Consider the following 21843-nt stretch of genomic DNA (forward strand, 5'->3'; position numbering starts at 1 on the left):
TCTTTCTCAACTTCGTCTCCCGGTGGATTGTGGGCTAGTGGAGGTCTTTCTATTTCACTATGGCAGGTTTTTTGGCCGGTTTCGCGTTTTTCTCCTTATTAGTATATCACTCTGCTGCTGTTTTTGAAGATCAGGTCGGGAAGTTTGACTGGTGAGTTACGGTTTCAGTTAAACGCGATCGTTTTGGACGGAAAATGTGTTTTTTGTACCTGGAGCAGCACTGCTCGTTAATGAAAGAGGGCTGTGACAGATTCCCGAGTGTATTGGACATATTAGCTTTTGAACAAATGTAACGCTTCCTAGTCTGTGTAAGCGTGTCCTTCGTGTGCGGTTTTAGTGTGTGAAACCGTGGTAATTTAGTTTTTGTACGGAACAGTACCCTTAGTTTTTGCAGTTTTGGTTTAACTAGATGAAAATGTGTTGTAGGTCGAACGATGAGTTTTTTATCAGTTCAAAATCCAGCGGCTGGTTCTTTAACTCTTGAGTATTTGAAAGATGGAAAATCCGTCCACCTTCGTTCCAAGAAGGAGGCGAGGCCGAGCATTTTGTGCATTGAATGTATGTTTTTGTACTGTCCATAGCCTTTTTAATGAAATAGCTCTTCAGTGACGGCATCCGTGTGTTCTCTGTCACAGGAGACAGCAGTATGTAGGCAGAGTACGCTTCGCCTATTTCGACATCCAAACGCAGGTATCCAAAAAGCTCCTGCTGGCCACCGAGCAGAATATTATCGCTTCCCTCAATTCCAGGAATGGAGAAATTTGTAAGTAGAAGCAGACTTGCAGAATATGGGTCTTTGACTGAACTTGCTGTCTACATCCTCTGGAAAATGTACCAAATCTCCACTAGTCTCCTGGACTGTTCGTCTAAAAGTGAAAAATACATTTAATCAGCAAGACGTGTTTTAAAGGGGGGCATAGTGCTGTTCCTGAGTGTTTCAGCAAAGTCTTTCGCTGGATACCTTGCACCTTGTTATAATTTGAACTGGTACCAGATCTGACCATTCCTAGGCAGACTTCTGTTAATTGCTGACAGATGACATTCTCAGTAAAAACATGTTCAATATCTGACGAGTCTCGAGGGGGTTGTTGTCAGTTCTCTCGTGGTCTGTGATGTTGTTCTCCTCCGTGTGTGTAGTCTGGAGGCACGTGGACAAGAGTGGGCCAGAGGGAAGCATTGAAACGATGCTGTTCCATGGTCAAGGTGAGTCCAGCTCTTTCCTGGAGTGCAATGGAGCAAAATAACTAGTAGCATCAGTCTGGTTTCTGTGCTTGTGTTTTATAAAGACTGCTGTTTTTACTTTATTAATTGAAAGTCTTTATAAAGTCACAAGAACTAATCCCTGTTTTCCATAATAGAGATCAGTGGCTTATGAGAGTTACTGCACTGCCATATTAATTTGCAATGTGATGTTACAGTAAGAAAATGACATTAAGAGTAGCAGTTTTGCTGTACTGCATAATGTACATGATGCAAAATACCAGGTGTTGCCCTAGAATCATGAGGCGAAGGAAGGTTAGTCAGATGGCATCATGATTGCTGTTTTGGCTTACTGTTCTGTTTGCGTTTATCCCCAGATGCAGTGGTGGTGTCTGGAAATGGGCGATTGCTGCGCTCTTGGGAAACCAACGTTGGTGGTTTAAACTGGGAGACCCTGTTGGACACTGGAAGGTTAATGAACCAGTGATTGTAGCTGTCTCACCCCAGATGGTGTTAATTAGTTTTTAACGAGCTGTTAAAAAATAGTGCTTTTGAAAACTTTTAAATTTTAAAAGTACTCATTCTACACTCTTGTAAACAAAATTAAAATTGCACTTATGTGTTTCCCGGAACGTATTCAGCATACTGCTTTACATGAAGATGTATGTTATAAGTATGGTACTTTAAATGTTAATGCCTTCTTTATACTCAAGAGTTCTGCACTTTTTACGCTTTTTGCTAGTTAATTGTCAGTGAAGTGTTTGAAGTGGCTGACAAAACCTGCTGTTTCTTTGGCACAGTTTTCAGGCGGCCACTTTCGTAGGGTTGCAGGACTCGGTGAAGTATGTGGCCGTGCTGAAGACAAGTGCCATCTCCCTGCACTACCTCTCCAACGGCCATCAGAGATGGGTGGAGAACCTGCCAGATAGGTAGGTCAGAGGAATGATGGCTTGTTTCCCTCCTTTCCAAACCCAATCCCCAGTGTTTTAGTGGCTGCTATGGAATCATGAGCAGCAGTACAGCCTGTCAGGAGAATTTTATCATGATAGCTCCACCTTATAATATGGTGAATTACTCAAGTTAAAATACATTTGGCTCAATGAAACCCAGTAATTCTCAACAGTTATTGGAGTCTATTGAAGTGTAAAGCCTTGACAAGAACACTGTGTGTCTGAAAAAGGAGATCAAAGTGTGGGATCTTGTGTTTCCTGCAGTGAGACAGTGCAGTACCAGACCGTGTACTCGGGGGGTAGTGGAGAGGTCTATGTGCTGGGAGTAGTGCCTCACTCCCATCTTGTCATCATTGCCTACAACATTGAGGATGGAGAGATAATGAAACAGGTAAGCATGCCCTCATCGACAATAAATGTCGACGTATCACTTAAGCAAAGAAGCTTCTTAGGATATTATCTGTTTTTTAAACTTGAAGAAGCCTGAAATTGAACTACTTCAACAGTAAAATGTGTTGAACTCTACACTTATTTTACTGGCCATGATAAGCCATTCACATTTGAAGAACCATTTAAAGAACATTTAGTCTCTGTTCTGTGTATTGAATGCTTCTTTAGCCCCTAAGAACTATAACAGTATATTGCAACAGTACAGTTACTGTATGTTTTTTTAGTAATTTTTTCAGAGTGCCATTATCATGCCATAGTTTAGAGCTTATTTTTACTATTATGACTTTTAACATTTTATGTGATAATATTGAGAATATTGTTCTCCTGGAAGATAGGACAACGAAAGCTGTTTGTCTTGATAACAGAGTTGACACAAATCCAAGTGGGTTCTAGCTGTGCTGGTTGCAAGAACTGATCTTTCTTCTGGGTGTTTTGAGATTTTAAGAACTACACAATGGGGTGCATTTTTCATATGTAGTATGAAGGTATTTCATATGCAGTTTTCATGTCATTTTGTCACAAAGAAATGATATCTCTGTGAATATATTTTTCCAAAATATGTGTTTGCTTTGCTAGAAATAAATGCCTCAGCTGTGTTTATTTAGTTTACTGGATTTGAAGTTCAGTGTTTAAAGTTTAAACTGCAGCTGTTAACATGATAAACTCTCTGCAAGAATTATTTGAAATACAGCACAAAGATTCAGGTATTTCAGGCATGTCACAACCTAAAGCCAGGTAGAGCTTTTAGACACAGGCCTGACTGCATCATCTTTAAATTTTAAGATTCTGATTTGTAGTTATGCAGCCAGTCAACAAGGCATTTATGGACGGTGTCTTACTAAGTAGTATTTCATATGTGAGAAATATGCAGTAGCAGAGTACATACTGAAAGGAGCACATTTTACAAGGTTTTAACACCATTATATTTAGTTTGACAATGCTGATGCCTTATATACATGTGTACATGGCAAGCCACGTGTGTTACCAATGGGATTCACCATATTAAACCATACCATATAAACCATTAACCATATTAAAACATATTCACCATATTAAAATGATGCTGTACTGTCCTCTGCAGAGGTCTGTGGAAGCTCCGTGGCTGGCCAGTCTGCAGCCAGGCTGTGCAGTGGTCAGCACTGGGGTCCTGGTGTGTGTTGACCCCACCACCCAGTCCCTCTACACCCTGCCCCTGGACACTGACCACCAGCAGGATATGAAGCAGATCCTGCTGCAGGTAAGCTGGCTGCTCAGAGCTTTTACTGAGAGGGCTCCGTGTACGTGGGCGTCACTGCCACTGCGTTTCAGCACAATTAATGAGGTGATTCTTTCTAAGTACATTTTAAAATGTAATTTTTTTGGTCGACTTCTTCACCAGATTTTTTCTGGTGTAACACATCAGGATGTATAGTACATTTGTGCATCGTCAATGCTGACAGAATTTAAGCTAGGGGCTCCTGGATGTCTGGAGAAGTGCAGTGTCAAGCGCTATGATGTGAGTTTGATCCTGGGCTATTTCACTAGCTGAGTGGGCCTGGCATTGTCCAAGTGATGGCAGTTTGCTCAGACCCACCAGGTGACTCTGGGGCTCGTCAGGCAGTGTATTTTCATCTCCCAGCAAAAAAACAGTGACCCGTAAGACTTCCTGGCCACCTCTTCCATCAGCACTGACCCCCCTAAACATGTCCACAGCCCTTGTGGCATGACAAAAGCTGAATGGTTTAATAGCTGGCTGTGTCAGAGGAGCGTGTCTGTGCCTTCTCATCTCCCCATGTGGGTGCAGGGCTCATTGCTGTGAGCTGAGACATAAGACATGGTTAGCGATAATAAATTGGATGGGCACATAAATAGCCATTTTTGTTAAAGAAAAAATAAGAGAGACTGGATTTTCAAAAGGAGGACTTATTAAATTTACTCTTTTCATTTAATAAGTTTTTTAAATTACTATGGTTGTCTAAAGAGTGTTTTTCATATATATATATGCTTTAGATGGAAATGGTGTAGTGTGGAGGAAATAAGCCATTCCCATCAGCAGGTGCTGTTGGGAGCCCTTGTTAACGCTGTGCTCCTCCTCCCTCTCGATCTCTCGCCAGTCTCTGGATCTCGAGATGTCCCCTGGATTCCAGCCAGTCATTGTGTCCACCCAGCCCAACCCGGCCCGGCCCCCGCTCCCCGAGTTCTTCCTGCAGCTCGGCCCCGATCACCACACCCTGCTGCAGCTCGGCGACGGCCTGGTTATCTCCCTCCGGGCATTCCAGCCGGTAAGGAGGAGCTGCCTCCAGCGCTTTTCATTCTAGAGCATCAGTTAGCAAAATCTAGTAGACAAAGTCTGATCCAATCACACTCATTGAACATAAAAACCTCTGCGAATCCTCAATTTCATCTACCTCTCTGCTTGAGGCTGGATGTTTACACTTCCGATGATCAGAAAAATCTCCGCAACAGGTTTGATGTTGAAAGTAGCTTGCATTGTGCTCTTTTTTTCCACAAAACTGAGAATTTCAAAGCTTGTGCCAAATATGCAGCATCAGAGCTCACATTGATAGTGTTTGAGGCAAATTCTTAAATCAACTGAAATTCAAATACGAATTTAGATCATGCTACATTAAATCTGTTTCACTATCTAAAAATAATTTTGGTTGTGTAAGATTGGTCACAAATAGTTATTGAAATAAAATCATTTTTTCAAATATTCAAATACATTTATTAGCTCATACACCAAAGAGGGGCCTGTTGCGTTGTGTTAACTGAAAGGGGGACGTTGTTTCAAAGGCTCAGAACCACTGAAGTAAGCGGATGATGTTGGGAAATGTTTCAGGCTTTCCTGGTGTCTTTCGCTACGACTGGGGAGAAGACTGTGGCTGCTGTCATGACGCCTAAGAACAACACCGTGAGTGAATCAGATTAACTGGGGAGCAAAGCAGCAGTTGTAGTTTCCCCCAATACATATACAGTGATTTGTGATTGAAGAATGTTTTGGAGGAGGTCTGTACCTGGTTGCTAGGATTATGACTTACCTTGCCATGTGTGCCAGCTGTGGTGAAAAATATGCACTGATCTACCTTGCAAATTAAATTTTGAACTGCTGTATCTTCTCCCAGTAAGCCATTTAACAGAAATAACAGTGCTAAGCTCAGATAGCTGTAATGCCATGCCATGATATTCATTGTTGATCACCACAATTGATCCGGTTGAAATTTCAGGCTTGTAACCCTCCGTCCTTTCCTCCCCTCAAGGCCTGCAGCATCAATCTGTACTCTGCAACATCTGGGAGGAGACTCCTGGACACCTCCATCATCTACCACATGGACCCCAGTGGTGGACGGCCAGAGAGAGTGAGTAGGACAGTCACCTCACTCCGCACAAGCTCCTACCCCAGCTGGGCTGTGCAGCCCAGTACAGTGTACATAGGGGTCTTGATTTAGAAAGACAAAATAACTCTTAAGTTACAAGGGGGGAATACATGTGCAATACTTTTGCTGTCATTTCAATGCCTTCTCTTCCAATCTCTAGTAGATGGCAGTCAGTTAGTAGTTTTTTTTCTTCATCAAGCCTGGAATTCATCAGTGTGCATAAGTGCACCCCATTGTGTAGTTCTTAAAATCTCAAAACACCCAGAATCTCAAAAGTACTCATTTATCCTTGAGATTTTATCTGTCACTTGAGTTTGATCCATAGTATAAACTCAGTGCCAAAGTGAGGCACAGTGTAATCCCATGGTTCGTATGCTATCAGGATCTGTCTCTGTTTTGAAGTGGGACATAGCTGTTTTTACATTGCTTATAGTTCAGAAACAAACATGGTAAAAGTCAAATATAAATTGAAAACAAAGCAAAAAATAAAGCTGTTTTGGTAATTATCTTGATGATATAGACAACTTTTAGTCTAGAGTGTCAATAAAGGGAAAAAATATAGTAACATTTTGGTTTTCTTTAAAAAATAACTACTTGATGTTATAGTCCGGGAGCTGAAACTTCATTTGATTTAGAAGCGAACATAAATATGAAAGAAGCACCAACATTGATCCTCATTTTTCTGGGTCGTCCAGTCACCCAGGCATGTTTTTAAACATCCTTATTTCTGTTTTTACCAACGATAATCCTTTATTTGCAGTTGCAGTTCCCTGCTCTGGTGTTACCAGGTGTATTGTTTGGAGTAATGTTGATCATAGTTCCACATGATATCGTCATTATCAGGTGTGCTCCTATGGTAAATTAAAGTTCTGACTGACACTGGAGGAGTGTGAAAGCCCTGCCCTGGTTCTCCTCCATGCCCAGACCATACCTGCAGCTCCAGAGTGGTGCAGCTGCTCTGAATAAGAGCTGCTGTGGAGAGACGTTTAGCTGTGAAGTTAAACGTCTGCCACTTTTCCTCCTTCTCAGCTCTATGTACACGCGTTCCTGAAGAAAGATGACTCTGTTGGCTACCGGGTCTTGGTACAGACTGAGGATCATGCCCTGACCTTCATTCAGCAGCCAGGTAGGAGAAGGAAGCCCAGGTGTTGCTGCCCCTGTGGGGTAAAGTCAGAGGTTCCAGTTTCGGCTGCAGGGTGGCCAACTCGTGCCTCATCTGTGGCGAATCAAGATCTAAATACTGGCAGTTTCCATTGATCTGAACTCAGATTCTGCAGACATTACCTACATGATCCAGTTGCTTACATCAGACCATGCATATATTTGTTTAGTAATTGCTGCTTCCTTTGGATAGAAAAGGGGATCTTGAAGAATATATTTGACTTTTATTTCTGTGTCGCACCGGAAAACAATCTCTTTCATTGTGGCTGATTTTCTTTCAATTTATTGCCAACGTCAGTGAACACAGAATAGGAAGAGGGTGGTCGTGAGAGAGGCTCCCTCCTTCAGAGAAAGGTGGAGAAATCTATGCGTGTGAGCTGTGTGTTGTCCGCGGAGCGTCTGGTAATGGCTTCCTGTCTCAGGGAGGGTGCTGTGGTCCAGAGAAGAGGCTCTGGCAGAGGTCGTTACCATGGAGATGGTGGATCTGCCGCTGACGGGAACCCAAGCTGAGCTGGAGGGGGAGTTTGGCAAGAAAGCTGGTAATACAAAAAAATTATCTTTCTTTACTGCGTTCAGTTAGGATTTTTATTTGAAGATATGAACGATATACACTGGTGTATTTTAACTTCTTTTAACTCAAGTAAAATGTTGCACTTGGCTTAGCCCGTGAAGGCACATGCCCAGGCAGTTCTGTTATCCAGACATCCAGGTTCCAGTCCAGTTCTGGTCACTACCCAGGTATGACCAGGATTCACCAAGCAGTTTTCCGAACATGTCTAGAACCTCTGGGTGCCCCCCCTCATTTTTCCACTGTGGTTATATGATTCATCGCTGTGAGCTGCAACATAACGACACAATTGGGCATTCCTCGTTAGCATAGTTCTGTTAAAAAACATAATGTTGCACTACAGACTTTTCTGTATGAATAGGACAGAAGCTCCTCCTATATCTGCTCGTCTATCCAAGAAGAGTGTGAAGATGAGGCTGGTTTCTGCACAGCTATGCGCACTAGGCTTGCTCGTGCCTGTGTGACATTTTATTGACGTGACCCGGTTTCTGACATTCTGAAACAGTTTTGATTAATTATGACAGTAGATCATCCCACTCTCAAAACAAACGACAAGCTTCCCTTGAAATCCAAAACTATACAAACCTTTCCCGGTAAACAATCACTTAGAAAAAATCAATACACATCGGGTCCTTTTTCAGAACACTTCAGACACGGCCGCTGTGTGATCTGTGTCTAAGCATTTTCTTTTTATAGCCATGCAAAATGGTTTCTTGAAGATTGTTGAAATGCTTGTTTCCCAAACTGCAATGTTGAGAACAGAACGTTGAATTGGAGAGAATTAACAGCTATTAATAGAAGACTAGATGTGGCATTTTAGGATTGTCTAACTAGATAGTTAATTTGGAAAAGCTCTGGCTCTCTGGTGTGCTTGTTGTGAACAATTTCTTTGAACTTATGTATTCGTGTAACTGTGTCTTATTAAGCTTACAAAGACTACAACATTTTACTACTTCCTTCCCATCCCCAGTCTGATCTCTAAGCCTCTCTCTTACGGTGTTTCTTTATTCCTCTCATTGCTACGTTTGGATCCAGCTATTCAAGGTAAAGTGTACAAGCTTGTGTTTCTTGTACATAATTGTGCAAAGGGAGTAAGTAGGCTGCTCTGACCCTTATATATATATCATTTTTTATTGTTGATAGATTGAGGGTGCAGTACCTCAAACATTCTGAAGCCCGACGAGTAATGTGAGGTTTTAATGCGAAGCCTGTTAATTACAATTATATGAACAAATACATAACTGTGAGTTCTGAGTACAACATATGCCAGAACACACCACAGCCCTCCAGCAAGTTGACTTTGCTACTCCCTGACATAAAATACAGATATTAGAACATAAGAATGGTAAGAAACAAGAGGATTGTGTGGTCTATCTAGCCCATTTGTAGTTAATATTGTTGACAGTAGTAGAAGAAGCGGTGGATTCGATCATGAGGATTATGAGTCTGAAGCTGTGTAAAGAGAGAGGATCAGTATACAGAAGTGCAGACGGGACCCAGCGGTTGAGCTGTAGTCCTTATGGCCCGCGGCTCTTGTTTTTTCCCCAAGACGGTCTGCTGGGAATGGTGCTGAAGCGCCTGTCGTCCCAGCTCATCCTGCTGCAGGCCTGGACAGCCCACCTGTGGAAGCTCTTCTACGACGCCCGCAAACCCCGCAACCACGTTAAGAACGAAGTCACCATCGAGACTCTGGCCCGCGACGAGTTTAACCTGCAGAAGATGATGGTGATGGTGACAGCATCGGGGAAGGTAAGGCCGCCTGCTCTTTCGACACGACTCCTTCAGCTGCTTCTGTGAACTCTGTATCAGTTCATCTTCTGGGTATTGTGTCAAATAACAAGCATGGACATACAATTTCACTTCAGAGCATCCTGAAACCGTTTCACACAATCTGGTCCTGTCATACATTGCAAAGGCAACACAAAGATGAAATGGAAGCACAATCATATTCTATGTCTCCTCTGTGAGATTATACTCCTCAGTTATTTAGAGGGTTCACTTATTGATTAGTATAGTTCCTAATTAAAAAGTGGCAGTTTATTTGTTGTAGTTGGTAGTTTGAGAATGCTGGTATTTTAATGAAATGAGACAGTGTTCAGATCTTAGTAGTCATTTTACAGAAAGAACAGCAATGCAACATTAAAAAGTGACCGTTTCAGTTGTAAGTTCTGGCATTTATGTTTTGCAAGGGATTATTTAAGAGAAATGCTCCAGTACTTACGACTAGAGGATCAGTGGACGTTTGTTTAATATGTTTGCAGTTCGTGTTGGTCGAAGCTTCTCCGGTTTGGCAGTTAAACGGGAATGTGCATGTTAACTAAGGGGTGTTGTTGGCGCTTCTTCCTGCTGCAGCTCTTTGGCATCGACAGCAAGTCGGGCACCGTGCTGTGGAAGCACTACCTACACGACATCCAGCCCAGTGCCTCCTTCAAGCTGGTTGTACAAAGGACGACTGCCCACTTCCCCCATCCGCCACAATGCACCTTGTTGATCAAGGACAAGGTACACCGATGTACCCTGGGATACACCGAGTCCAGACAGCAGCCTCTTATTTTCTGTCTCCAGTTGTAAAATCCTGAATGTTGTGTTAAGTTGTTGTATTACGCTTCTGAACTGCTAGAATGTAAGAGTGGAGATTGACTTGACTTCTTTTTTTAACTTAAATTTCTTTATGTTCTTGTTCTTTTTGGTTTGAGATGAGATGTGCTGTTCATGTAGTCTGTGTAACAAATGTGTGTGTACTTGCAGGAAACCGGCCTGAGCACCCTGCATGTGTTTAACCCCATTTTTGGCAAAAGGAGTCATATCACCCCCCCTGTCCTGGGACGTCCTATTCTCCAGTCCCTGCTGCTGCCCCTGATGGATCAGGACTATGCCAAGGTCCTGTTGCTGATTGATGACCAGTACAAGGTGAGAGAGGATCTTTATTTTTATGTCACATATTAAATTGTAAATCACATATGTAGATATAGATTCTTCTAAAAAATCTGATTTTTTTGCCCTAAAATGCTCTAGTTAAAAAAAAGTAATCCAAAGGCACAATTCTGTTTTGCTCTCAACATGCATGTTGTAATTCAATTCCTATCTAGACCAGTTTCAGGTATTGTACACACAGACACCCCCTTTTCTTAAAGAGTTACAACTAAAGACAAACAACTATGCTGAGAGATATGTCTCCATGCTCTTAACAAAGGAAGACTGCTAGCCTAGTACCTGAGAGGATAAAATATAACAGAAATGTACTCTTCTTAAGAGCATTTCATACTAAAGCATCCAAGGCAAGCTGAACCAACTAAAAACCAAAGCATAGGCCATTACAAAGCTGGTTAAAGGTTATATTCTAAAGGAAAGGTTTTCACTCTGAATTGAAAATAATCTAAAATAGTTGCATTTCTGATGTTGATTGGGAGTGAGTTCCTGAAAAGGGAAACGTTTGCCTACTGACAACTGTGTGTGTTTGTGTGTGTCTCTTGCCTGGCTTTTTCTGCGGCATTCACCCAGGTCACAGCCTTTCCCTCCACAAAGAATGTCCTGCAGCAGCTGCAGGAGATGGCCCCCTCCATCTTCTTCTACCTGGTGGACTCAGCCCAGGGCAGGCTGGCTGGCTTCCGACTGCGCAAGGTATTTCCTCTCAGACCGCCTGCGTGGATTCCTGACCCCGCGCTGGTTCTCTGGGTGAAACCCCCTTATGCGGTGTGCTTAGATCAACAGGGATCTGCATTGTGGAAGATCCTTCTTAGAGTTCTAGCTGCAATGGGGGACTATATATATATAAACCTCCTCTTCGTGGCTCATTATCCTTGTATCCCTGAGGACAGAGTAGTCAAGGAGAGGGAATGAGCATGAGGGGATCTTTGGCCACTCCTTGTGTAATAATTTAACTTTAACTAATTTAACCCTTCTCAAACTGTTAATCTGTTCCGATCGATCTCTGAAGACTTTTTGCCTCCTTCCCACGGGAGCAGATTGACTTCTGGGAGAGTGAGCTCAACAGTGCTCCTGTAGTTCTTTTCCTTTGACGACCTCACGGAAAAAGCGAACGTGCTCCCCACTCTGACCTGAAACTGTAACCTGTTGGTCTGGTTTTGCGGTAATCTGTAGCTTTTCCTATTGGGATTCTCAAGAAATTAAAAAGCCCCTTTGTCTCGCTCCAGGCAGAGCTCAAGAACCAGAAGTTAAATACTTTTCTTTCACATTTTGAAAATATTCCACAGTGTACAGCAAGACTTCCCTAACTTTTGGGATATTTAAAAGCAGTGTCCTGTAAAATACCCTTCACCGTCATTTTTTTGACTATTTAAAGAAACCTTAAATTGTGTTCTGCTGTGATGCATTGAGATAACAACCTGGAGCCCCATGTAAATGCACACAAGCCTTGTTCAGCACAGCCTTCTCAATGCTCTGACACAAAGTGTGTCAGGCTGACCTCCTGTGGCTGAAATCAATACTGCCGGTGCATACATACTGTATGGCTGGTCTATCACAAACCTGTGAAGTGTTGGTCTGTGGTAAGAGTGTACGTGTGATCCTTCTTTTAGGACCTGTCCACTGAGCTGATCTGGGAGGTGGTCATTCCCACAGAGGTGCAGAGGATTGTGACAGTGAAAGGGAAGAGAGCTAACGAGCATGTGCATTCTCAGGGGCGCGTGATGGGTGATCGCAGCGTACTCTTCAAGGTAACCCTCGGCCTTCATTTCTCTGAGTCAGGTTGGGGAAAAAAGCAGCAAGTTTCGTCGTGGGAAACCGAGGTTCTGACCCACTCTCTAGCAGTACTGCTGAACTGAGCTACAGGAATTCATGCAGGGAAAGTGACCAGGACTGAGATACAATAAAATGCTAGTACTTTCTTTAAATCTTACATAATGCAATCGATAGCATTGAAGATTTATTCTGATAAAATGATCTCAAAAAAGGCCAATCGCATAGTGATAAATTGCCAATTTAATTTCCAAGCCAGAAAACAATTGAAAATGTAAAGAAAATAATTGCTCTGGAAAGATAACAGAAAATGCTAAACAATGTAATAACAGTATATTAGAGTTGTACGATGGCTAAACCCAGTTGATAAACTGAACAACTAAATGTATTATATTTTATGATAAATTGAAGGAAGTTGGAAGTCATGAAAAACTGCTAGAAATACATCTTGGAAAACTAATTTCTCCTTGAGTTTTTATGAGAACAATTGTTCAGACCTGCATATGCAGAGTCAGCTGTGTTGTTTTATCAGACGGGGAACAAAAGATGTAGAACCAGTCATCTCAGATGCAGTAATTATGATTTAAGTGAAAGGTTAACACGCTTAATTCTCTGTGATCCTCAAGGTAGTGACAGAACTTGATTTAACATGTTCAAGAGATCAGCGGTAACAAAAATAAAGGGGTACATTTCCCAAGCTGGCTTGTGCGTGTCTCTCCAGTACCTGAACCCTAACCTGCTGGCCGTGGTGACGGAGAGCACCGATGCCCACCAGGAGCGCAGCTTTGTGGGAATCTATCTGATCGACGGCGTCACGGGGCGCATCATTCACGAGGCTGTGCAGAGGAAAGCCCGCGGGCCTGTGCACTTCGTCCACTCCGAGAACTGGGTGGTGGTGAGCATCCTGGGCATTGCGTGTTGTAGTGGGCGGCATGGTTTGTACGTTCTCCTCGTATTTGCGTGGGTTTATTTTGGGCACCCTGGTTTCTTACCACCTGCCAAGAGCATCTGGGTTGATTGGCAGTTGTTTTAATAGGCCCTTAGAAGTTTGAACCTGATCTGACTGAATATGGTTCCAAATGCTAAACTTCAGTCACAAACGAACAAAGGTCTCATGCTAGGCTTTTGCTCAATCTGCAGCATGATCATTGCCACCAAGAAAAAAAATCTGAAATTTCAGAGCCTGTGATGTAAAAAGTATCATATGCCTTTTATGCAGGAAAGCTCCTTAGCTGGTTCTCTGTCAGCGACGTTCTGATACACACAGGGACACATCCGTGTCTGCTTCTTATATTGCTGCTCCTCTGAATGGGAGCAGCTGCTGGCAATCATCTTGTTATCGCATAACCACGCGGCTGTCAGAGAAGTCAGAGCAATTCCTTGTCTCATTTGGCCCTCTAGCGGAGTTTCGGATCTCTCCAGATTTCTTTTGGATCACCTCTGTGTCACAACAGGAAAGACTCTCTTCTCTCTTTTCTCTTATTGTCAAATGTACGTTAGTACAAGGAAATGCTTGCTTGCGTGTCGCCTCACGTGGCAAACTTAACTCGCCGCCTCTCTGCCCCTCTCTCAGTACGAGTACTGGAACACCAAGGCGCGGCGGAATGAGTTCTCGGTGCTGGAGCTGTTCGAGGGCACGGAGCAGTACAACAGCTCCGCCTTCAGCTCCCTGGACCGCCCGCACCCCCCCCAGGTGCTGCAGCAGTCCTACATCTTCCCCTCCACCATCAGCACGCTGGAGGCCACCCTCACCGAGAAGGGAATCACCAGCCGCCATCTCCTGGGTGAGAGGCACCGGATGAACGACAAGGGCGTTAGAGTTCAGAGCTCAGTTTTACGGGTCATATGCACAATGTGTGCTCCAATATAAAGACATGAAGGAAACGCCAACTTAAAGACAGAACAACAACAACAGCAGCAACAACAACAAAGTTAAATAGCACTCAACTTCAATAAAACACAGCACAGACATTGTGGAAAAAAATAGTGGGAGTCAGTGGAAGATGTAGAATTCAATAATCCAACAGCCATCTCTGAATCTGTTAAGAGAATGACATCATTCACACTGGTGTTACTGCAGTTACATTCGTGCACTCAAGATCGATCACTACTTCTTGCAGTGCGATCCCAAAACAAGTGAAATTAAGATTTCTTGATCTTTCCTTCATCAATAGAGAATATTTAAAGACTAACTGTAGGTGTTGGAAGTTGCGTACAGTATCGGTATCGTGTAGGGTGCGCTCTTCTTTAGAAGGTCTCTTGTGACGTTGGGATTGTTGGTTTTCATTCTGGGGTGGCTTGTACTGCTTGCAGTGGGGCTGCCGTCTGGAGCCATCCTCTCCCTGCCCAAGATGTTCCTTGATCCCCGCCGACCGGAGGTGCCTTCAGAGCAAAGCCGGTGAGTCCCACACTCTTGGCTGCTTTCTAGTAAACAGTCTGCAGAGCTGTACACCTGACATGGGTTTAAATGATCGTGGTGAAAACAGTCTCCTTCCCAGCTCTGTGGAAAATTCATAACATGACTGTGAAGAGCCCCAGTAGTCTAACTGTGTGCCATGAAACCCTATTAGTAGCGGTATCCAGATGGAATTGGGTTCCACAAGCCTAGAAATGGGCAAGACTGTAAAAACGGTATTAAAAGTGGGCCTGAAAACATTTGATCACTTTTGTCCAATTATTTTAGCTTGTATTTATTATTAAGTCCCATTTTTCACTAGAAATCTTTTTTTTTCTGTTATTCAGTGAAGAGAACCTTATACCTTATGCCCCAGAGATGCCAATCCGCACAGAGTGGTTCATTAACTACAATCAGACTGTGTCCAGAGTGAGAGGGATCTACACTGCCCCCTCTGGTTTGGAGTCTACCTGTCTGGTAAGTCTGGACTCTGCGGAGGACTGCTGTCAATGAAACAGGGTAGAGAACTACACACAAACTCAAGGCAATGTAAATTATATATGCTGGATTGGATCAAAGGAAATGATCATGTCGTGTTCAACTGAGAACTGTATTAGTTGTACTGCTATCCATTCATGGGTAGAAGTGACTTATTTTAAGTAATATATTCAGTAAGCTGCAATGAAACCTAAAATTTTAGATAATTTATTTTGTGGCTCTATAAAATATTTAAAATAGCTGTATATTGTATTGCAGCAGATAATATTGTATTACAGCATTGTATATGAGACATATCAAGGTAATGTCAGTATGGTAGTAACGAGAATTTGTATTTTGTTTTTCCTTTTTAAACTTTTAAAAATATAAGGCTTTATTGGTGGAATATAATAATATAAACATTCATGGTATACAATGATATTGTCTGCTATGGAACTCAAATCATTAACGTTCCAGGCTATTCCACAGCTTGCCTGTGGCACAGCTAGCAACCAGGAGAAAATAAAGGAATTGGACAGTCCAGAATTTGCCTACCCATGCTGTACAGAATGACAACCCACAAACGGTAACAGCTAGGGATGGGTTCAACGCACTGAGCCAAATCGGATCTCAATGGATTGACCTCTTTTCTCCCAGGTGGTGGCATACGGCCTGGACATCTACCAGACGCGGGTCTACCCCTCGAAGCAGTTCGACGTTCTGAAGGATGACTATGACTACGTGCTGATCAGCAGCGTGCTCTTCGGCCTGGTGTTTGCCACCATGATCACGAAGCGGCTGGCCCAGGTCAAGCTGCTGAACCGCGCCTGGCGGTAAGGCGTGCTTTGCCTCAGCCAGGGGACCCCACATGACGGACGCCGCCCCTTCTGCAAACCGGCGCCGGGATGACTTGGACAGCGGTTTCCAGACCCATTTTCTGTAGACCACTAATACCCAGGTTCTTCCCAACCAGAGCCCTTCATCATCCAACATTTAGAATCCTCTGAATCTGGTAGCGAAATTTTAGGGATATTTGTATGTAGTGTCACAACGTGCACGTGGGAAAAGAGACATCAGAATGATTTGGGGGGTATTTCCCTTGAATACTTTTCATGTGATCTTCCGTACTTGAATGTTTTTCTTGAAGATGATCTCAGAACTGTTGGAAAGCTGTTGTCCTCGTTAGCTGGAATTTCTTGATTAATAAAGAAAGGACTGTATGTACCTCCTATGAAGAGGATTCCTTTGACACACCCTTGGAATTCCACTCTCCACCTGAAAGTTCTTTCAGAAAGCAGAGGGCTCTGAATTGAGCTATCCCTTTCATTTTTACTGTCTGTGCATTGTACTTTATTTAACACAGGATTGGCCATAACATTTTATTTTACAATAGAACAAATATTTACTTTTCAGTGACTCATTGTTAATGAGTTGCCATTTCGATGGACTGATTGTGTTGATGTTGTTCGGGCTCTGGTTGAAATGCAAGCTTTAGGAGATTTGTGGTCTTGGGAGCATGGAGGGAGGTGCCACAGAGTCGGAGAGTAAATGAAAAGATGGTTCAACTGATGAACACTTGAAGACTTCTTCGCACATGGTTAAGAAATGTGCAGTATTCTTTTTAATTAATGCATATTTTTGGGGAACTTAATCTTAAACATACATTCGTTTAACCTTATTTATAATAGACTTAAAATTTGAAGTGATTCACCCAGGTATGATTTGATGGACTAAAATGGACTGAATGGATCTCATTTTTTGTAATTCTTAACTTGAAACATCAGAAATGTTATTGGTTTTCCAAAAGTCTGCTGTGCACTGGATTTTATCTTATTTTTAAAATGTGTATATATAAAAAAAAACCATTTACTTGAGGTCTGGGTGCTTGGTACATACAGTATGTGCTCTTTTTGGAAAATATATTTATAACATGAAATATATTATTTCACACCACCTAAAGATTTAAAATAATCTGATTATTATAACCAGAGAAGGGTGGTTCTTCATCCCTAAATTCAGGGGCTAAGCTTTTGAAAATCCCACTTTCAAAATACTTTCAAAATCAATTAGTTGGCTTCACATTTTAATAAGAATTACTAGTTTCCTACACTGAGATCTTGATCTATAAAAGAAGAAATGATTACCATCTTTATTTTGTGACATTGTTTAGTTGTATTGATTTCTTGTGTCTTTTCCCTTTAGTTTTGCAGTTGGCATTTCCTTACAAATGTTCACTGAAAGAGATTTAGACCTTCCTCTGCAATGTATGGTGGGAAGTCATTTATTGTAAGACAATAAGGAGAAACTGCTTCGGTGGTTCTCAAGTACGAAAGAGAAAGCAAAGTGTGTATATTATGTTCTTCCCAGATGTACTCTTCACTGCTGTGTGAGACGAGCATCATCTAGTCTTACTGCTTTTAAAAGATTAGTTTTTTTAGTGACTGTTTTTGCCAGTATAAGCATGGCCACATCAGAGAGTCGCTCAGAACATTGGTGCAGTATGTGATAAGAAGCAGAAACAGACGTGATATTTTTATGCTGACCTTTTACATTGGGTCAGTTGTAATTGGGGGGGGGGGGGGGAATATAGAGCTCTTAGACTTTATTCCCAAACACTAAACTTTTACCTCGGGAGTCTCTTGGTACAATGATGTTCCAGTAGAACATGGTACAATCGCTTTGTCCCAGATTCTGCTGGAACTCCTGAAGCCTCTGTTGTGGTTTGGAAGTATAGCCTAGTGGAAGCATGGCACTGTGGGAGTAGGTGGGTGTTAAGGGCTGTGAAAATAAGGTGCAGAGTCAAGGGAGGCTCTTGTACTGTGGTTGCATGAGTCTTTGTGAGGTGTTGCCATTTCTTTTTGGAATAATGGAATTCAGCATTGTGAGAACAGAATAAACTGATTAAAAATTGACCTGATGTGTTTTTGACTGCCAGGTGATGATCAAAAATAATTTCGGCAAATTGCAGCAGTAAAGTCCCCTCACCAATCAGTGTGAAGTTTGACAAAATTATTTTCCCAATTTAAGAGTCCCTCCTGTTGTAATCTGTCCAAGTTTTAAATATTGGGATAGTGATTGAGGGGAATAGCTGGAACTCCTGTTCAACACTAGAAATACAGTTAACACTGATCTCACTGAACCTCCTAAGCCAATGCCCACACCATGAATTGAACAGTGTTTTATTTCTTTGCACTTCTCAAGTTTAAAAATCACATTAATCAGTATACAGCATAATAGGCTATTCACCATTATCTAAAGTAATGTTGCCACTGGTTTAAAGCTACAGCTAAATTAATCATAAAAATATAATGGATGACAAGATGTCATCCAATCACCATGGTTACATACCTTGTAAAAAAGGCTTTGATTTAACTACATTAAAAACATTTGTGGTAAAAAAAAGATATACCAATGATAATTCTAATGGAAATGTTGCGAGCATTTCCAGGCAAAAAGAAAAAAAATGTTCGGCCATTTAACTAGATTGATAAAATCAGCGTTCAGCACGCAGGGCACACCCGACGTCAGTGTGACATCATCAATAATCTCTCTTTCTCTCTCCCACCCCCTTACGTTTACTTTTAGAGATGACCTCACTTCCTGCTGTTAGGCTGTCTTGTGATTACCTCATTTCCTTCTTTGGAGGGGGGCGGATCGCCTCATATCGCACAGAATCCCAAGATGGCGTCGAGTGGAGGAGATGGAGAACCTGAGTGGACTGCGGCAGTCCGACCGCTTTTATCAGCTTCTTACACGGCCTTTGAGACGAAGGAGCTGCCGCAGCTTGTGGGATCTATCATTAACAGGTTTGTCGAGGCCCTGTCGCTGGATGGTAGGGACTACAGCGTGGAGCAGGGAGGCTGGATCTGCGCTTGGCGTTGAGAGCCGCAAGCCGAGAATCTGCTTTATCATCAGGCCGGGGAGAGAAGGGGGGTCGATGAATTAAAGGCACAGTCGGAAAAAATATCGCATTGTGATTGTTTCCGAGAGGATTTAGCAGCCTAAAGAAGGCAGCGCACAACTCAGAACTTGGTGTCTGAACTGGGAAAAAAAAGTCATACATCTCTTCCGTTTTTAATGTGACCCAAATGCGGTGACCTGTCACACGGCTGTCATCGGGTTTATTTGCTTGTTGGTGTTTGATAGTTAACGTGAAACAGTATCGTGCGGCAAAACATTTATCAGTTTGTCCTCCTAAGAACCTGCCTTATTTTAAGAAAATGCCCGTGTTGTCCGCGATACGCGGCGGAGTGGCTGGACTCCGGAGTTAACAGACATCCTAAATGATATAATTGGTATCAGCTGATGAGCGTGCTTGGTCGTGGCAAGTTAAATCACACGCAATCGGCAAAAGCTATCGCCACCCTCTTGTCTGAGTGATTTTGTACACGATGTGGCTGTTTTTTTTAAATATAGCATAAGCGCAGACACATTGGATATCAACTGACTTACCAAAAGGTTGCCCTTTCACTGTACTGCCTGTGGATTATTCGCAGCTGTAGTCACAAGGGGGGCAAGTTCAGATTGGGTTGTCGCCTTGATCAGAAACGGCAGATTTGTTTCGCTGCCCTTCAAGCAGAGGTGGAGTCGATGGTTACGGCTGAATTCGAGGGCTACACACACTTGATCACGGCAGGGATCTACCGTATTTGTGTGTGTGTGTGTGTTTATTCAAGGGTGTTGCGGAAGGCAAACTAAAATGCTTTCTCTGTGCCAATGCGGACACACCCATCAATAGGCCTCTTTCACTTCCTGATATCATCAGCATCCCAAATATTCGTTTATCTGAAAATAATAAATGCCTTTGTTTGCTGAATCATTAATGTTCTTGTTTCTGCTTGATTTGCTAATGCACCTGATGCAGTTGTTGTGCTCAGTTCCCTGGGTCAAGAGTGTGTAAATGGCAGTTACTACAGAAACACAGCCTTCCTCCAGTCACCACCAAGCTCCTGGTGCTCGACAGTGTTCCAGTGGCCTGCTGTGGTACAGGAGCGTGTTAGGCTTGTAAGCAGTTGTGGTAGACTGGTGCTTCTGGTAAGCATGTTGATGTATTTCCGTGTTCAGCTGAGCTCAACAGTCCCATTGTTATCGGGGTTATTCAGAGGGATAGGTTTCAGTGCTTGCATTAAAGTTTTAGAGTGAGCAAGTCTACCAGATACCCTTCAGGCTTAATGGCAGGGTGGTCTGTATTAAATGTGTAGCCTTCTGTCTGGAGCGGAGCTTAGCATGGACTCAGGGTTAGAAGCCTAGAGCCGTTACTTCAGCAGCAGTGCTGACGGAGTGGTCTAGACGCAGAGGGTGTTGGGACCCTGCTGTTGTAACCCTGAGCAAGCAGGGTTGCTTGTATTGCTCCAGTAAATGCCCTGCTGCATGCATTGCTTTTGATCTTGGATTGGTCACCTTCACCTTGTTGCCTGTGGGCTGTCCTGCAGTGAAGCTACATGTGGAGTTGGGCATGTAGCCCTGGGATCCCCTTGAAGTGGTCTTTTTTTAAGTATCATTCAGCATGCAACTCCACAGCATGATAGCACACAGAGTCCCTTTTTGATTAGTGATAACAGCTAAACATTGCTGAACCTGAATGCCCTTGCCTAGGTGAAGCTGGCACACATCTCAACTGTACCATCAGCAGGTTTGTGGAATCACTGTCAGACAGATGGAACTGAATGACCGGAAAACAGTTTTCTGCAGTGTGACTTCCTGATACAGCAGCAAACACTATTGCTGAAGTGTCGCAGCAGGTGCAGTCAGTCAGTCAGTCAGTTATGGACTGGACATATTTTTCAATCCATTCTTTTTGCTGAACTGGGTTTCTGTTTGATGGATGAAACGTGTTTCTCTTTTGATACTCGGTGCTTGTTGGGGGGTAATGTGGACTGGCTTGCTTAAGTTTAATCAAATGTTTCTCCCTGCAGTGAATCTGAGATTCTACACCATGACAAACAGTACGAGCCCTTTTACTCATCCTTCGTGGCTCTTTCTGCACATTACATCACCACGGTCTGTGGACAGAGTGAGTTCATGACTTCTTATAATGAAAAACTAATGGTGGCCATGTGGTATAATTCATTGCACTTCATAGTTTTGTTTAAATGAAGTGATATTTGTACTGTGTATAATGAATACTGACACAGCTGAAAATAGAATAATTGTTTGTGTTGAGACCTGTTGATAGTAACGCATTTTACTACTGTTATTTAAATGTCTATTTCTAGGTTTTTACCACAAAACGTCTGAAATAAGATAACTACCTTGCTGTCTTTCTCCCCATTGGCACTCTTAGTCCTAAGTTCTCCCCTTAAATTGTTTGGGTGAGCTCTCACCTGTTTGTTAGAAACAATAAACATGCCCAGTTGTGATGGCTGCCTCTGTCTTTTTATTTTCAGTTCCTAGAAATCAGTTACTGTCTGTAGCTGCTGCCTGTAAAGTATTAATTGAATTCTCACTGCTACGACTTGAAAACCCAGATGAAGCATGTGCAGTTTCACAGGTGAGTAGCTCATTCGCAGCTCAAGGTCCCGATCTGTTTCTGTAGTTACTGAAGACATTAGCGCTTGGCTGTGCTATGACCCGATCAGTATGTATCGGCTT

The 21843-nt window shown here is 42.7% G+C and overlaps 2 protein-coding genes across 8 annotated transcripts in view; both read left to right on the forward strand.

The window, feature by feature from the left end:
• Window positions 1-43: 43 nt before the first annotated feature.
• emc1 (ER membrane protein complex subunit 1) lies at window positions 44-18161 on the forward strand. The gene is made up of 22 exons (XM_088938313.1): window positions 44-151; window positions 636-763; window positions 1138-1203; window positions 1578-1671; window positions 2001-2129; window positions 2415-2541; window positions 3682-3837; window positions 4694-4861; window positions 5419-5490; window positions 5837-5935; window positions 6983-7079; window positions 7537-7653; window positions 9232-9431; window positions 10035-10184; window positions 10431-10592; window positions 11184-11303; window positions 12221-12358; window positions 13102-13275; window positions 13954-14164; window positions 14694-14778; window positions 15123-15252; window positions 15910-18161. Exons 1-22 carry the CDS (start codon window positions 60-62, stop codon window positions 16087-16089), a joined length of 2895 nt encoding a protein of 964 aa, XP_088794439.1. The 5' UTR covers window positions 44-59; the 3' UTR covers window positions 16090-18161.
• A 738-nt stretch (window positions 18162-18899) lies between these two features.
• ubr4 (ubiquitin protein ligase E3 component n-recognin 4) overlaps window positions 18900-21843 on the forward strand; it is a 70276-nt gene continuing 67332 nt past the window's right edge. For all 7 annotated transcript variants that reach the window (XM_088937917.1, XM_088937919.1, XM_088937918.1 and 4 more), the window contains exons 1-3: window positions 18900-19058; window positions 21168-21265; window positions 21639-21742. In XM_088937917.1, the coding sequence (XP_088794043.1) occupies window positions 18934-19058; window positions 21168-21265; window positions 21639-21742 (327 nt within the window). In that variant the 5' untranslated portion in view covers window positions 18900-18933. The remainder of the gene's footprint in view (window positions 19059-21167; window positions 21266-21638; window positions 21743-21843) is intronic.

Source organism: Atractosteus spatula, chromosome 20 (genome assembly GCF_055471065.1).
Source record: "Atractosteus spatula isolate fAtrSpa1 chromosome 20, fAtrSpa1.hap1, whole genome shotgun sequence".
In the NCBI taxonomy this organism is placed as follows: domain Eukaryota; kingdom Metazoa; phylum Chordata; class Actinopteri; order Semionotiformes; family Lepisosteidae; genus Atractosteus; species Atractosteus spatula.